Below are 16715 nucleotides of genomic sequence, written 5' to 3' on the forward strand. Positions count from 1 at the left end.
ACCAGGCTATCCCTTTCATGGTGTTTCCTAAGGCCTCACTATTCAAACTATGAGCCATGATCTTCAGCATCTTCTGAGAGCTGGTGTATAAGTCCATTCTCACATTGCTATAAAGAACTACCTGAGACTGGGTAATTGATAAAGAAAAGAGGTTTTAATTGGCTCACAATTCTGCAGGCTTTGCAGGAAGCATGATTCTGGCATCTGCTCAGCTTCTGGGGAGGTCTCAGGAAACTTACAATACTGATGGAAGGTGAAGGGTGAGCCAGCACCTCACATGGCCAGGAGCAGTAGGAAGAGAGAGAGCAGGGAGGTGTCACGCACTTTTAAACAATCAGATCTCATGAGAACTCTATCACAAGAACAGCACTAGGGGGATGGTGCTAAACCATTCATGAGAAACCACCCCCATGATCCAGTCACCTCCCACCAGGCCCCACCTCCAACACTGGGGATTATAATTTGTAATGCAATTTTGTGGAAACACAGATCTAAACCATATCCTCTAGTTAGAAATAGCTCACCGCAGACCTACTAACTCAGAATATGCTTTTTACAAGATCCCAAGTGATTCACATGTACATTAAAGTTTGAGGAGCACTCCACTAAGATAACTCAACCCATGTTCTTCACAGGACACTTGCCAGACTTCCTTCCCTCTGGAATCCCTGCCATACATCTTCACATGGGAGCCCTCCACTGCCATACCATTCAGAAGCAGCATCCTGGGCAGCATATTTTATTTTATTGAAACTGAGTCTCGCTCTGTCACCAGGCTGGAGTGCAGTGGCGCAGTCTTGGCTCACTGCAACCTCTGCCTCCTGGGTTCAAGTGATTCTCCTGCCTCAGCCTCCCGAGTAGCTGGGACTACAGGCGTGTGCCACCACACCCAGCTAATTTTTGTATTTTTAGTAGAGACAGGGTTTCACCATGTTGGACAGGATTGTCTCCATCTCTTGACCTCATGACCTGCCCTCCTTGGCCTCCCAAAGTGCTGGGAAAACAGGCATGAGTCACCACCCCCTGGCCTCATTTCTTTATACCTAAAGCCCAGTGACCCTGATTTAATTCTGCTCCTAAAATCCATATCCCTCTCACTCTTTCTGCTTTGGTTACAGCCCATGGCAAAATTGTGATGAGGCAATAAAGGAGCTCACCCTTAAAGAAAAAAGAGAAAACATGGATTGGAATGACTCTGAAATGAAGAGATAGATGTGAAGCAAAAGAAGAGATCATCTCAGAGGACTCTCTTTTATATCACTGGATTCTAAAAATTGGTATCCTTGGTGCACTGCCTTTGTATAGTACTTTTACTTTGTGTAGTGTAATTTTACATGTATAATTGTCATGTTACAAAGCTGTGACCATGTAGCTTCATCTCAGATTACTGCAATCAAAAGAATACAGAGCGGCAACCAAAAATAATTTCAAAAATAACCCATACTCTTTACTTGCAACTCTTGAACACCAGGAAAGAGATTCTGTTGATCCTAGAAATATTTCTCAACAGTCTCTCCAATCCTGCCGCTTCCCTCACACACCACAGCTCTACCGGCTGCTTATAAAGTGTTTTCAACTCACCATTGCATAATGGATCTGGAACTACTCATTCATCATGTCCCTCACCAAAAACAAGGTATTCAACAAACAAATTCCAAATGAGGTGATATCACATGCCTTAGGATTTGCGGTCTCCCCACATGTCTATATCAAGAACACAAAAGACATAGGATTAGATTCATGTCCTCGAGAAGTTCATAGTCTCAATGAGGGGGAAAACATAAAATAATAATACAAGCTAGTAGATATTCACTATGAGAGTGTGTGGTACCTAGAAATAAGATCTTAGAGAAGTCCTTTTGGGCTGGGGAAGTCAGAGAGGCTTTATGGTAGAGCCAACAGATTTGAATTAGACCTCATGGAATCAGTAACATTTATATGGGTAAATGTGAAAATAGCAGCTAATATGTATGTAGCCCTTATTAAATACCCGCACTGTTTTTAAGTACTTTTTAAGTCCCATAGCAACCTTATGAGATAGGAACTATCAACCCTACTTTTAGATGAGGAGACCAAGGCATCAAGAGGTTAAGTATCTCTATCTCAGGTCAAGATTTCTTCCCAGACAGTATGGCTCCAGAGTCATGTTCTTAACCATTATGTGGTACCACAACATACAGAGAAACGCAGAGTAAGGAATCCAAGTGAAGAGATGGCAGGAGCAAAAGCATGGCAGGAGGAGAACAGGGTGAGGCTACTACTTGGGAGTAAACATGCTGTTTAAGGAATGGAAAGTGAGTTTAGATAACTGGCTGAGATGGAGAGGACACTGAATTGCAGAGACCCTTAAGTGCCAGGACAAGGAGACAGGCTTGGAGGTAACTCTGGAAAAAGTAATAAAATAATCTATTCAATAGAGTAGGCTTTATTCAAAGATCACAAATATCCACGACTCCCTTCAACTTTGATCTAAATCTAAAAATAATCAGAGACCAATAGGTATTCCTCCCAGGTAAATGTACAATGATGGGAGTGGAGTGAAGTAGGAACGAAAAGGCAGAAGACATGGAGGAGGGTGAAGAAGAAAATCAATGTTGGGATAATCCATAGGTAACTATGAGCTCACAAGTCTGGGCCACCCCACCAGACTCAAAGAGTAACCAAAGATTCCTTCTCACACATCATACTTCACTATGTGCACAGAGAGCTTCATGGTTTTCTTATGACAGGGACATTAACTTATGTTGCTCATGATTTTAAGAAAAAGAGTGCATGCCAGTAGGGTGTAATTTCCCCATGCTGAAGTTAATAAAGATTGAGGCTCCATCTCTGCCAGAGAGCCTGTGGGACATTGTAGTTCCATTCCCCTTCTCATTCTTGGCCCTTCATCTGGAAGGGGAGTGATTAGTCATTTGCCTGGCACTTGTTCTCTGCTGAATGGGCCCCTCTGTAAGCAAAGGATCGTGTGGAGCAGCCTGCTGGAAAAAGGGTATTACTCTTAAAGAGGAAAGCCTTATTTTCTCAGCTATAAAGTTCAACTCTCTAATTAGAAAATAATGAAAGCAAGCCTTCTCTTTTCATTATTAGTGGTATTTGAGATTTTGCTTTTTGTAGAACCTGTCTTGCCCTCCCCCTACCCAAATCTTTACCAACTGTGAGCTCATTTAATGAAAAGAAAACACTTCACTTGATGCTGGAGAAACTCAGTGGGGCTAATGCTAAAACTATGCATTATGCTTTTATGTCCCTTTATAGCCACTTTGGTTGTTCATTAAATCTCCTCAAGAGGCCACCTTGAAATGCCCCTCCTTCCCAAATAAGCAGAATTTAGCTGTGCTACCTTCAAAATATTCTAGGTGATTGGTCACACCAGTCTCAAAAAAAAGAGACAATCTTGATTCACATCTTAACTCCACAAAGAAATGGAAAGGTCATAGCAATTAATTTTCTAAGACCCTACAGAGAAGTGATGTCTGGAAAGGCATGACGATTCCAGGCTGCACCCATGACAAGCCACAGTAGAGAGACTGCTGGGTCTCTCTACTGTGTTGAAACAGGGAGTCTGGGCTTCAGTCCTGGCTCTGTGTCTAACCAGCCAAGCAGCCTTAGTCAGGTCATCCCACTTTGACATACCTCTGTCTCTGTCTATTCAAAGGGATTACTACCTCCTTGTGTGAATCAAATCACTTTGTGTCAACTACACAATCACCACAATTACAATTAATCACAGTTAAAAGCTCATACTTAGCAACCTGGAGCAGGCCAGTTGTTTCAGACCATCTTGAAAACATCACATCTCATCATCTCCTTTTAAATGTTTTTTTTTTTGAAATTTTTAACTGACAAATTGAGGCACTTTCCATTTGTCTTTTAATTGACAGATGGAAAGAACAGTATGATGAAGGCCCCTATGCACCTTATGTAGATTCATCAACTATTAGCAGCTTGCCACACCCACTCCATCTCTATGTATGTGAGTACATACCACACACTGCCCTTTTGCCAAGCCATCCAAAAGAAGTTTATAGACATCATGATATTTCATCCCTAAATACTTCAGCATGTATCTCCCTAAAACATGGACATTCTACATAACTACAATGCCATCACACCTAAGAAAATCAACATGAATGATATTATCTAACCTACAGTCCATATTCCAATAAAAATATCTTTTATAGATTTTTTGAACTAAGACTCCAATCAAAGTTTATGCATTGCATTTTTACTGTTATTTCCCTTTGTCCTCCCATCCTCACTACCCACATCTTTCCCCCATCTCCCAAACTGTCCAGCTTCCTTCCTCTGTTCTGTATGACATAGGATCCTTTGAGGAGCCCAAGACAGTTGTCTGGATTCAGCTGACTATATTGCCATGTCTAGATTCAGGTCAAATATTCCTACAAGAACACTGCAAAGGGGGTGCTGTGTCTCTCACACTACATCAAACCAGGAAGTACATTATGTCACACTGTCCCACTACTTGGCTGCTTGCTTAAGGCAGTGACCGCCAGATCTCTATTGTAAGAGCACATTTTCCTCTGTCATTAATAAGTAAACTATGGTGGTACACTTTGAGTTCATGTGACTATTCAGTTGGCCAACAACTTTTCATCCAATGGTTTCAGCCTCCACTGATTATTCAGTTGTTACAAAGGGAGTCACAAAATGGTAGTTTTTACATGCTATCATTCTTCTACATGTATTAGCCAACACCTTTCTGTAAAGAAGATGCTTACTTTTTTCCCCCTTTCCCTGTTCTCTCTTGGTCTGTCTGTTTTTGAGTATCACTATAGAATGTGAATTTTTCAAAAAACTTATTCAACATTTTAGAATCCTTTTTTTTTTTTTTTTTTTTTTTTTTTGAGACAGAGTCTCACTCTTTCACCCAGGCTGGACTGCAGTGGCGCTATCTCGGCTCACTGCACACTCTGCCTCCAGGGTTCACACCATTCTCCTGCCTCAGCCTCCCAAGTAGCTGGGACCACAGGCACCCACCACCATGCCCGGCTAATTTTTTGTATTTTTAATAGAGACAGAGTTTCACTGTGTTAGCCAGGATGGTCTTGATCTCCTGACCTCGTGATCCGCCTGCCTCAGCCTCCCAAAGTGCTGGGATTACAGGTGTGAGCCACCATGCCCGGCCTAGAATCCTTTATTGTTATCATTCTTTCTGATGCCTGTCACCCTTTTTATTATTACATATAGTAAAGACATATAAGTTGACATGAACATGGCTGAGGTAGAAAGAAACATGAAAACTCAGTGCTGCTGAGAGGCAGGAGGCACAGCAATACAGGGAGAGGGATCCATTGCTATAGAGACTATGAACCCCCAGAAATGGGTGGACCCTGATTCATAACTAGAGTTACAGCAGCACATAGTAGTAACCAGGTCACAGTTACCCATCTAACCACTGCCAGCACATCCACTAGGGAAGTGTCTTTATACGTAAGGAATTATTCAGCTATAAAAGGACTTCAGCAAAGTTCCACATAGGGAAGAAAGTGGTGAATTTAGGACTTCCTTTTCTTTTCTTTAGAATGCTGTTTGTATAGTCATTTGAAAAAAAAATTGCTTACAAATATACCACCATATTTTCTAAAAGATATCTTCTAAAACGGTATGCTTTGCCTTTTAGCAATGGGTCCACTTTTTTGAGACCCTGAGTATCTGTAAACATAAATTAAGCTTTCTTCTTCGAAATCCTCCAGAAACCGGGTGATCCAAAAGGAAACTATAGAAGAATGTCTAATACTGTTAATATTAGAATCCCAGAAGTGCTTTTAGAGCCCCAGGAATATTTGGGGTTCATGATAAAGCAGCATTCAGAATTAGAGTATCATCTGTGATTAATATCTAAAGCCCAAATCTTATTTTGAACAAAAAGGTGCCATTCTGTCCGATTCACAATTACTAACATTTGAGTAGAGAACCTAGACAATGCTTTAAAGTTAGGTACAGCTATTGTAATAGAGGAGAAGTTGGGGGAGGTGGAAAATCTTCATTTTTGTGCCTGTGACAAAATCCTCAAAGTAAAGCAAAGGAAGCCTTTCTCATTTAATTCTGACACCATGATGTTTTGGAAAAAAGTTATCTGAAGTGACTCTCCAGATGTTTTTTTAAGGGCATTAAAAGCATTGTGCAAGACTGACAGCATGAGGTCTCCCACTCACATTTGTAATTTCTCCAAAGTAAGGAAGCTTCTCTTTTAATCACAACAAGGCAGCACATTCTATTGTGTGTGACCGGTAAGAAAAGAGACAAGAGCAACTGAAACAGTGGGCCACGTAGTTTAGAAAGTTGAGACAAGCAGGACTGAGGCTATTCAGAAAAAAAAAAAAAAAAAAGACATGGAAAATGTCTAAAGGCAAAAAAGTCCATGACGCTAGTACAGACCAAAGGTGTTTGAGAGCCTTCAGCATGTGAGTACATTTAGTGCAGCCCAGGCCACTGACCTGACTTGCTCTGCCCAGGAAGAGAAAGACCCCCTACTTCATTGGAGAAGGATGATAGTTCAATTAAACAACATGCTTGTATTTCACAGAAATCCTGTCCAGAGCATGGAAAGGGAGATCCTTTACCTCTGTTCTGGTCAGAAGGCTAGAGGCTACTGAAAAATATAATAATAATAATAATAATAAGATTGACACATTAAGCATTTATTGTATTCCAGAACCTACTTATAAATGTTTAACATATATTTACATTTTTAGTCCTTACAATAGCTTTATGAGGTTGATACTATTATCATATTTTCAGATTAGGAAACTAATGTACAGAGATGGTAAGTAACTTGCCCAAAGTAATTCAGATTGTAAGCAGCAGAGCTGGGATTCAAGCAATTGGGTTCAGTCCTGCAGACTTAACCACAAGGGTACACTTGTGACACTGTGAGTCTAACAGAAAAGCACAAAATCCTAACATGTATCAAACAAGGATCAGGGCAGCATGCAGCTGTGATGAGTAATGGGCATCTAGACATCTGTTAGCAGCTTTGGTGAAAACAAAGCAAGGGCTATCTTTTCTTCATCTACTCCATGTGTAGTGCGATCATCACTTAGAAGGTAGAGAAAGCAATCCAGGGACTAGACTCTGGACACAATTCCAAGCCAATGACCATCTGATTTGCCCCATGGGAATGATGAGAACATTATCATCCTATGACATACCCTAGGGCAAAGGTTCTCAAACTGGCATACTGAAGGCTCACTGGGAGAGCTTGTTATAAAAGTGCATATTTTTGGATACCACTATTAGTTTCTGATTTAATAGGTCTGAGTCTGCATTTTTGACAAGCAACTCCAGGTGATTCTAATTCAGTGGATGGAGGAGAAAGTTTTGACAAATACCGGGCAAGAGTCTAAGAAATCAAACTTAAGGAAGTTCAGAAAAAGATTGTGATTCCTTTATCTGAAAGAGACTGCTATAAAGCAATTCAACCCCTAAAATGGCAGGAGACTGCCAAAGACTAATATCCTAGGTGCAAAATTTTAAAAAATTCTGGTGAAATTGAGCTTCTAAGGAAGCAACAAGGTTGTGTATAATTATGCAGACAACAGGCATCAACCCTGTACCTATGTTCTCAGATTCCACAATATAGAAGGGGAAGAAAACTACTGAGAGTGGCATCCAGTAATCCAACATGGTAGAGCTAGTATGTGAAACTGATTGGCTTTGCCTCCATTGCTTTATCATCAGCTGACCCATGATTATATTTTATGTTTTTATTGTTTGCCTCCTCCAGAGAAACATATCCTCCTGTATCTAGAACAGTGCCTGGCACCTGGGAGTATTACAGTAAATATACATTAAATGAATGGGATGACCAAATGAGAATATGTAAGATGAATTTCTTACCATAAATCATAACCAAACAATTTTGAAGGCTACTGACTTAGATGGAAATATAAGTTATTTGAGAAAGGCCTGTGGTGTGATGTAAAGTTAAGCTCCTTGTATCTGCCAAGACCCCAGCTTCTCTTTGCAGGGTTGCTGGAAGCTGGCCAGGGACAAGCTGTGGGGTGTAACTTGAGAAATGGTTCGGAAACATGCTTCAGATTCTGCAATATAGAAGGGGATGAAAACTATTGAAAGTGGCATCCAGTAATCCAATATGGGAGAGCTAGTATGTGAAGCTGTAAACTCTGAAGAATCTCAGAAGAAAGCATATGAGAGCCTGGGAAACCATGGAAGCCTCCCCTTCCCGGGGAAGGGCAAAGCTGCTGCTTTACTCAGGCTATTGACTGAGCTGGGCACCAGGCATTCTGTGAGGCCCCAGGAGTTTAAGAAATGAATTAAATATTCTCCCCTGCCCTCTTTGAACTGAATCTAACGAGGAGACTTAAGAATTATTTTGTAATCTCTAGTTATATTTTCTGAATTTCAGAGCTTAAATATTATACTTCAACATGAGTCACACCTTTATTTGTATGTCGGTTTGTCTCAGTTGTGTTGTGGCTTGGTGGAAGGAGACCATACATACATACACACAGAGTACATACATGCTGTTGATGTTACACACATACACACACCCCACAAAGTGAAGCTCCATGCTCATTTTGTTTAACAAAGACTAGAGAGGCCTTGCAGACAACAGCTACCTGGAGCAGGAACAAGTGAAGCATGTTTCTGAACCATTTCTCAAGTCACACCCCACAGCCTGTCCCTGGCCAGCTTCCAGCAATCCTGCGAAGGGAAGTTAGGGTCTTGGCAGATATAAGGAGCTTAACTTTACATCACACCACAGCCCTTTCTCACGTGGGTTTTACATCATCATTCACAAAGAATTTATACAAATATATTTCCATCTAAGGCAGTAGCTTTCAAACTTGTTTGGCTATGATTTATGGTAAGAAATTCCCATTTGGTCATCCAATTTATTTAATATATATTTACTGTAATACTCCCAGGTGCCATGCACTGTTCTAGATACAGGAGGATATGTTCTCATGGAGGAGGTAAACAATAAAAACATAAAATGTAATCATGGGTCAGATGATGATAAAGCAACGGAGGCAAAGCAAATCAGGGAAGGAGTATAGGGAAACTAGGGGGAAACAGGAAATTGGTGTTTTAAATAGGGCAGCCAGTAAAGGCCCCACTGAGAACACGACATGAAATACAATCCTACAGGAAGAGGATGGGTAGCCCATGAGGTTATGAGTGGAGGAAAAGTAAAAAGAATCAGCAAAATTGATGTGCTGGATGTAGCCCCAGACAAAGCATATCCTAGTCCCATTTATGCCAGTTGTAGGCTTTAGACAGGTCACTTTCCCTCACTGAGCCTATTTCCTTCTTTGCAAAATGACAATGTGCTGCTTGATTCCCTCTAGACTCCTTTGTGGCTCAAACATTTCCCCATATCTGTGTTCTAAGGATCCTCTTATGTCTTATTCTGGGTAGAAGTATATATGTATGTGTGTGTGTTTGTGTGTGTGTGTGTATTTATAGGTATATATCATAAAAAATGGTGGGATAAAGTTTCATAAACATTAATACCCTAATCACTTGCAAAATGCTCTAATACTTTTTATTTTTTCTATGTAGATTTTTTAAATGCTGGTTATGCCCAAGTAAATTGATTCACTATCCACTAATGGTCTTAAAGAACTGTTTACAGACATTGAAATCTTCTTGGTTGTGGAGCCAAATCTGACATCAGCAAAACCACATACTCATCCAAGAAAAAAAAAAAAAAGTGGGCTCAGTGCTGGAGGCTTCCTCTGCCCTCAGCTTTCAACACCCAGAAAACCCATATGCCCACACAGGCCTGCAAAACCAGAGGAAAGGCTTAAGTGTTAAACATCTCTAGCCTTGGATCCCAGCTATGCCACTGTTTTCCTTTGACATTAAGCAAGCTACATAACCACACTGAGGGTTAGGCTTCTTGTCGGTATAATGGAAATGATGATGAGGATTAAATCATAAAATAAACATAGAGTGGCTGATGAAGTATCTAGCACTTAATAGACACTTAATAAATTGATGGTGGTGGTGATGATGGAGAACTAGATATTATGAATGCCTGTAATAACCTTAGTGATATATGTTACAGGAGGAAAAATGTGTTTCCAAACTGTTTCTTTCAGTTTCTTCCCATTCCTAAACCCTCTCCTCCCTCCTTCAGCAAACTATATGGAAATGGATTTGAAGAAGTACAAAGTCATGCGTTCAATGGGACGACGCTGACTGCACTGTAAGTATTTGCTTATTTCCCCAGCTCAGGAATAAAAATGAAATATTACTCTGGCTACAAGATCACATGCAATCTTCAGCAACTAACTCAGGGCAAAAATAAACTTTCAAGTGGCTAGCCGTCAGTGTTTCATGCATGTTACTAGGCAACTGGCTGGCTAGAAACCCCAGAGCACCCTGATTTCAAAGACAGATGCAGCCTGGATACATTGAAGTTGACAGTTTACTGCAATATTCAACACCCTACTTTATGCCTCCTGCAACTCAATGCCTCCCTCTCTAGCCCCCTCACTCAGGTTGATGGTGTGTTAGAGGAAGCAGAATTTCAGAAAGAAATTCTTCTCCTGGCCCCACTGCAGAGAAATCAGATAACACCACCATTTACCAGTCTTGTCAGCCACAACAGACCCACTCAGAGAGTCCCATCTCTGTACTGCTAGTGTGGGAGGAAGCTCATTTTCCACAAGGTAGGGAGCTTTGTGTTTTCACCACACCCTACCCAGTTCTTGATGTTAACATCCTTTAACTCAAGAAGAGCATCGCTACTGTTTCCCTCACTGTTCTCAACCTCTCTTTCCTTCTATGGATCCTCTTCTAAAAGAGTGGCATATTCACAAAGTTTGTGGGGCTGGGGACATTTGAACCATAGCAAGTACAGGGTGAGGTCACAGTCACCCTGCAATTTGTGCATAATAAAAACTAAGAGCACATGAAAAGTTCGATTAAAGCCAAAATTATGGAAAATAAACAAAAAAAGGCTTTTAAAATCAATAAGTTGTATAAGCCATGATCTATACTAATGCTTCTCAAATTTTTACACACCTACGAAGAATCTGCAGATTGTTAAAACACAGATTCCTGGGCCCTACCCCCAGAAACTTGGATTCAGTGGATCTAGGTAGGGCCTGAGAATTTGCAATTTTAACAAGCTTCAGGAGATGCTGATGCTGTCAGTCTGAAGTTGGGTAGCACAGTCTAATATTGGGTAGCAAAATTCTGTACAATATGCTATTTATTTTTAATTATAGATACGTAACCAAAGCCTCTATTATATTGATATGTGCTATATAGTTTGGTGGCTAAAAGAATAGACTTCAGAGTGAGTGGGACTCAAACTCCAGTCCCACTATTTAACAGCTGGTATGACCTTAAGCAAGTTACTTAACCAATCTAAGCCACAGTGTCTTCATTCATAAAATGGATCCAATAATAGGCTTGTTTTGAAAATGTCATATCCTCAGTACTTAACGCTGTGCCTGGCATACAGTAGGTGCTTATTTATTATATAATATATAATATAATTAATTATAAGTAAACAATTCAACAAGATTATACTTTTGTGTGCTTAGCACAGCATAGTTGCACATACTAAGTGTTCAAGAAATTGCAGAATTTTTAAAGTTGTTCTCCTATCATGGGGTGAATTTGCTCTCATGTTCTTTTTGACTTGATGACTTAATGAAAGGTTCATTAACAAAAACCCTTAAGTTAATGAAGTGTTCACTCTGGCCAATTAAATCGATTTCTGACAAACTTAAATCAGAGGCATTTATATCATCTCCTGGCACAGTTCTCTCAGATGCCTCATTCCATTATTCACTCTACAAATGTTTACCAAGCATCAGCTGTGTTTGAAGAAACATGCTGTATTTTGAGGGGGAATGAAGATGATTAAGTCCTAGTGTCGCCCTACAGGAGCTTACAGCATAGGAAGAAGCATCTCCAAATAGTGTATAAACTGCACATTGACTACTAACTAAAACAGAAGGCAAAGCATGAAGCCTCCTCAGAGAGAGGTAAAGTCCTCTGGGATTTCAAAGGCAGCAGGAAAGGAAAGTATAGAAAGCCTCTGAGAAAGGTGGGCTTTGAGCTGGGCATAACTTAGGCAAAAAGAGAGGAAAAATGCCTTCCAAGCAGAGGACAGCCAGAAGAATGGTCCAGAGGAGGAATTATAAGATGTGTTCATAGACCAGCAGATAGTACTTTCTAGATACGAGTTAGGGACAAAACAGGAAGGGCCTTAGATGCCATAGTAAAGAGTTTAGACTCTCTTCTCCAGAAAATGAGAAGCCATTGAAAGTTCTGAGATGGAAGTATGAGATGAGTGCTTAAAGAAGGTTCATCTGTTAGCAGGAAGGACGGAAGGCTGGAAGGGGTAGGGCAGGGCTAGAGACACAAATGCCAGGATCATCTGAATAGAGGGGATAGCTGAAGTCCTGTGTGGCTGAGGTCACCTGAACAGGGGGAAAAATAAAAGAACTGAATGTTAAATTAAAGGGAAACAAGATGAGCAAGAGAAGCAAGAGCAAAATAAAACATATGGGAGAAAAACCAACACAGTATGTCTGTGTGAGGTCAGGAAAAACAGAAATTTAGGAGGGAAGATTTCAGATGGTCAGCAGCATTTCAGCTGTTACAGAGATGCCAAAATGGACATGAACTATGAAAAGTTCAATTAGTCAACATCCTGTATACCCTGTATCTCACTGTTGCAAGAAAGAGGAAATCAAGAACATGAGTCAGTTTGCCAAGAACAAACTTAATTTCATTCAACAAACATTTATTAAGCACCACTGATATACTAAGCACCGTGTTAGGTACTGAGTCTGCGATGGTAGAGAGGTCACAGTCCCTGCCCTTATGTAGTTTCTGTTCTATCAGAAAAGACAGACAAAAAAAAGCAAATAATAGATAAAATTATTACAAGGGTAATATATACTATGAAGGAAATAACCTGTTACTGAGATCTGAGAGAGTATGAGGGGTGAACAATTTAGGCAAGTTACCCAGGATGGCCTCACTGAGGACGTGATATTTAGGCTGAGCCTGAAGGATGACAAGGATTCCACTGTGTCAACAGTGAGGGAAGCACGTTACAGAAAGAGGGAGCAGATATGCAAAGGTCCTGAGCTGGAAAAGGAACTAAGTTGGTAAGTCCCAGGAATTGAGGGGAGGCCAGTGTGGCTGGAGGGTCTTTAGCAAGGGGGAGACTGGAGATGAAGGAGATGGAGCAGGACTGAGCAGCCATGGGAAAGGAGTCTGAATTCTCTTCTAAGGGCAAGGTCACCCATTAAAGAGTTTAAGTAGCAGGGGAGGAGCAGTTTTCAAAACTGTCAAGCAAAATTTTCAAACGATACATTCAACCCTTCCTCATAAATAGACCTGTCCAAAGTTGTTCAGAACACAACGATACTGAAGTCCTGCAAAGTTCGCAAACACCTGACTTACTAAGGCAGCACAGGAAAGACAGGGGCAGCTGCAGAAGGTGGCCCTGAGGCACCTGAGGGGTCTAGGAGTCAGTCCCTACTGTTCCCAGAGCACCCAAGCTGGGAAAACTTTGGCGGAGCTTGTGGGTTCTTCCCCTGTGCGTCAAAAGGTCATCCTGCCTGTGCTTCTCACACCGCAAGGTCACGTCATTGGGAGAATTCTCAAAAGTGACCCCCAGGAAAATGTGGGAAATTGATTTATTTTTTGACCAAGTTGCATAATACAGAGTTATCAGTATACAGAAAGATCTGAGTTTTAATAAAACGTGTGAAATGCTCTGTCATGAAATTTGAACAATTAATCTGACTGGGCTGACACAAGAATAATTTGCTCACAGAGCCCAGTTTCAATGATTTATAACTATAACTGAACATAATTAAAACAAACGGAATCAGGAAGAAGAGCTATGGAGGTTTAGGAAGAAAAATTTCTTTTGATTTAGATTTTAAACAGCAGTTGATTCTGACAATCTCATCTCTTTGGAAGTAGAAATATACCCAGGGGATGGGACGATGTGAGATTGACAGGTGGATTCTGATGAAAGGGCTGAGGGTTTCCAAAGAAAATGCTTAGTAGAAATGTGGAAAACAGCCACCCAGAGTGAGATGCAGGGGTTTTTGCAGTTCTTAAACAGCAATGAAGGCGGGGAATGGGTGTTAGTATGTTTGTTTTGCTGTGTACACTGTAATGTGGTAAGAGAATCATGTTCCCATGCTTGAAATCATCACATCAACGGTAGATGCACACTGTTCCCACCATCCACGGTTTTCCAGATGCTCTGAATCACAACCATTCTCTTATAGAGAGGAAGTGCTCAAAAGAAGGCTGGCAGACTTGAGCCCAGGGATTCCTCTTCTAGCTCCCTCGACTACTCAAAGAAGGGCCTGTGCTTAGAGATACCAGTGTCAGGGCCCAGAAAGGAGGCTGCCTAGGAGGACCAGATTGTGCTGCTCCTAAGGAGTTTAGCCTGAATGACTTTGAGCTCAAGGCAGCAGAGCCCTCAGGGAGCTACTTGCATAACAGCTTTTGGCTTCTTCCACAGCCTTGAGAGTAGAGGCCCTCAACACTTTTTCCATGACACACACATACACCTGGCGATGATCATTTACACTGCACAGCCCCATGGGGCAATTTTCTACAGAGGCTGTAAGTCCTCCTCTTTCTCACCCACAGAGAAATGCATATCTGAAAGAAAAAGAATGCAAATTACACTACAAAAGGGATAACTTTGAATGGACCCTACTTTTTCAAGTATTTGCAAACTTCATTATATTACTATTAGCACACTCTGAGACCTCCACGGTCACAATGACTGAGAGGCTAACAAAGAGTAGGCTGCACTTCAGCCGTTCAGTCTTGGCCTCTTGGAGCAGCAATTTCATCCTTATCCAGCTGTCTGGTGGTAAACTTTCATAACTCCAGGACAGGAGGGGGTGAGTACTTTAAGCTGTAGGACAGAGTTCTACCAAGTGAAGGGGGGAATGGAAGAAAAAAGGTGTGGCCAACACACATGCCAGTAATTTCATAATTTCATTAAGAACTAGCTTGTCTTTTTCCCACTTTCCCTCCACTTACCCTTTTTCCCCCTTTTAACCCTATACATCATGCACATAGGTTGGTCTAAACATGTGTATATGCAGCTATGAATGCTTACACATGAGGTACAAACTCCACTAAGGGCAATATCCTTCCCCACAGGGAGCTAAAGGAAAACGTACATCTGGAGAAGATGCACAATGGAGCCTTCCGTGGGGCCACAGGGCCGAAAACTTTGTGAGTAGAATGGTGCTGCCTCCCCTCCCTGCCCAGTGTACCCCAACAGGACTGCTTAGGGTGTCCCTCCACATCATCCCCAAGCTGATATGTGAGACATCAGCCTCTACACCTGAAAAGGCTGCTGTTGGAAAGACAAAGTGTATCACAGCTGCCATAATAAAGTACCCCAAACCGAGAGGCTTAGACAACAGAAATTTTGTCTTATGGTTCTGGAAGCTAGATGTCCAAAATCAAGGTGTCAGCAGGGGTTGGCTCCCTCTGAGGGCTGTGAAGAAAGCATCTATTCCAGGCCTCTCCTAGCTTGTGCTAGTTCTTTCTGGTTGTGGCAGCATAATTCCAGTCTTCACATGGTACATTGTGTATGTGTGTGCATGTGTGTGTGTGTGTGTGTGTGGGGGTGTCTCCAAATTGCCCCTTTTAATAAGAATAGCAGTCATATTGGATTAGAGCCCACCCTAATAAACTCATTTTAACTTCATTACCTCTGTAAAGACCCTATCTCTAAATAAGGTCTGAGGTACTGGGAACGTCAAGATATGAATTTTAGCTGGAGGATACAATTCAACCCCTAACACCAAATATGAGGGGTGGCCTCATGTGCTGGCAAAGAGGCTGGCTACCCACCTGGAATCCACTCATGGGAATCTAAGGCCAAAGATCTGGCATGCCCCTGGCACTTGGTTGGACAGGGCTGAGCTGCTGTCAGACTCTCTGAGGGTGCAAGGATTAGGGCCAGGCTCTCTCAGTTAAAGGGGTTTTAAAGGATACATGGGAAATTGTTTCCAAGACGGCCGAATAGGAACAGATCCAGTCTGCAGCTCTCAGCGAGATCGATGCAGAAGACGGGTGATTTCTGCATTTCCAACTGAAGTACCTGGTTCATCTCATTGGGACTGGCTGGACAGTGGGTACAGCCCACAAAGGGCCAGCTGAAGCAGGGCAGGGCGTCACCTCACCCAGGGAGCACAAGGGGTCCAGGGATTTCCCTTTCCTAGGCAAGGGAAGCTGTGAGAGACTGTACCTGGAGGAACGATACACTCCTGACCAAATACTGTGCTTTTCACATGGTCTTCACAACCAGCAGACCAGGAGATTCCCTCCCGTGCCTGGCTCGCTGGGTCCCATGCTCACAGAGCCCAGCAAGCTAAGATCCATTGGCTTGAAGTTCTTGCTGCTAGTAGAGCAGTCTAAGATAGACCTGAGATGCTGGAAGGGACATCCGCCATTGCTGAGGCTTGAGTAGGTGGTTTTATGCACGCTGTGTAAACAAAGCTGCCAGGAAGCTCGAACTGGGCGGAGCCCAATACAGCTCAGCAAGGCTGACTGCCTCTCTAAATTCCACCTCTGTGGACAGGACATATCTGAACAAAGGCAGCAGCCACAGTCAGGGAATTACAGAGAAAACCCTCATCTCTCTGGGACAGAGCACCTAGGGGAAGGGGCAGCTGTGGGCACAGCTTCTGCAGACTTAAACG

General features: G+C 42.0%; 2 protein-coding genes across 2 annotated transcripts in view; one reads left to right on the forward strand and one right to left on the reverse strand.

Annotated features, from left to right (window-relative positions):
* LHCGR (luteinizing hormone/choriogonadotropin receptor) overlaps window positions 1-16715 on the forward strand; it is a 70233-nt gene that overhangs the window by 32801 nt on the left and 20717 nt on the right. Inside the window, exons 7-8 of the mRNA XM_003822690.4 lie at window positions 10130-10198; window positions 15163-15237. Coding sequence (XP_003822738.3) covers window positions 10130-10198; window positions 15163-15237 — 144 coding nt within the window. The remainder of the gene's footprint in view (window positions 1-10129; window positions 10199-15162; window positions 15238-16715) is intronic.
* GTF2A1L (general transcription factor IIA subunit 1 like) overlaps window positions 1-16715 on the reverse strand; it is a 121115-nt gene that overhangs the window by 14640 nt on the left and 89760 nt on the right. The window lies entirely within an intron of this gene.

This window comes from Pan paniscus, chromosome 12 (genome assembly GCF_029289425.2).
Source record: "Pan paniscus chromosome 12, NHGRI_mPanPan1-v2.0_pri, whole genome shotgun sequence".
Taxonomy (NCBI): domain Eukaryota; kingdom Metazoa; phylum Chordata; class Mammalia; order Primates; family Hominidae; genus Pan; species Pan paniscus.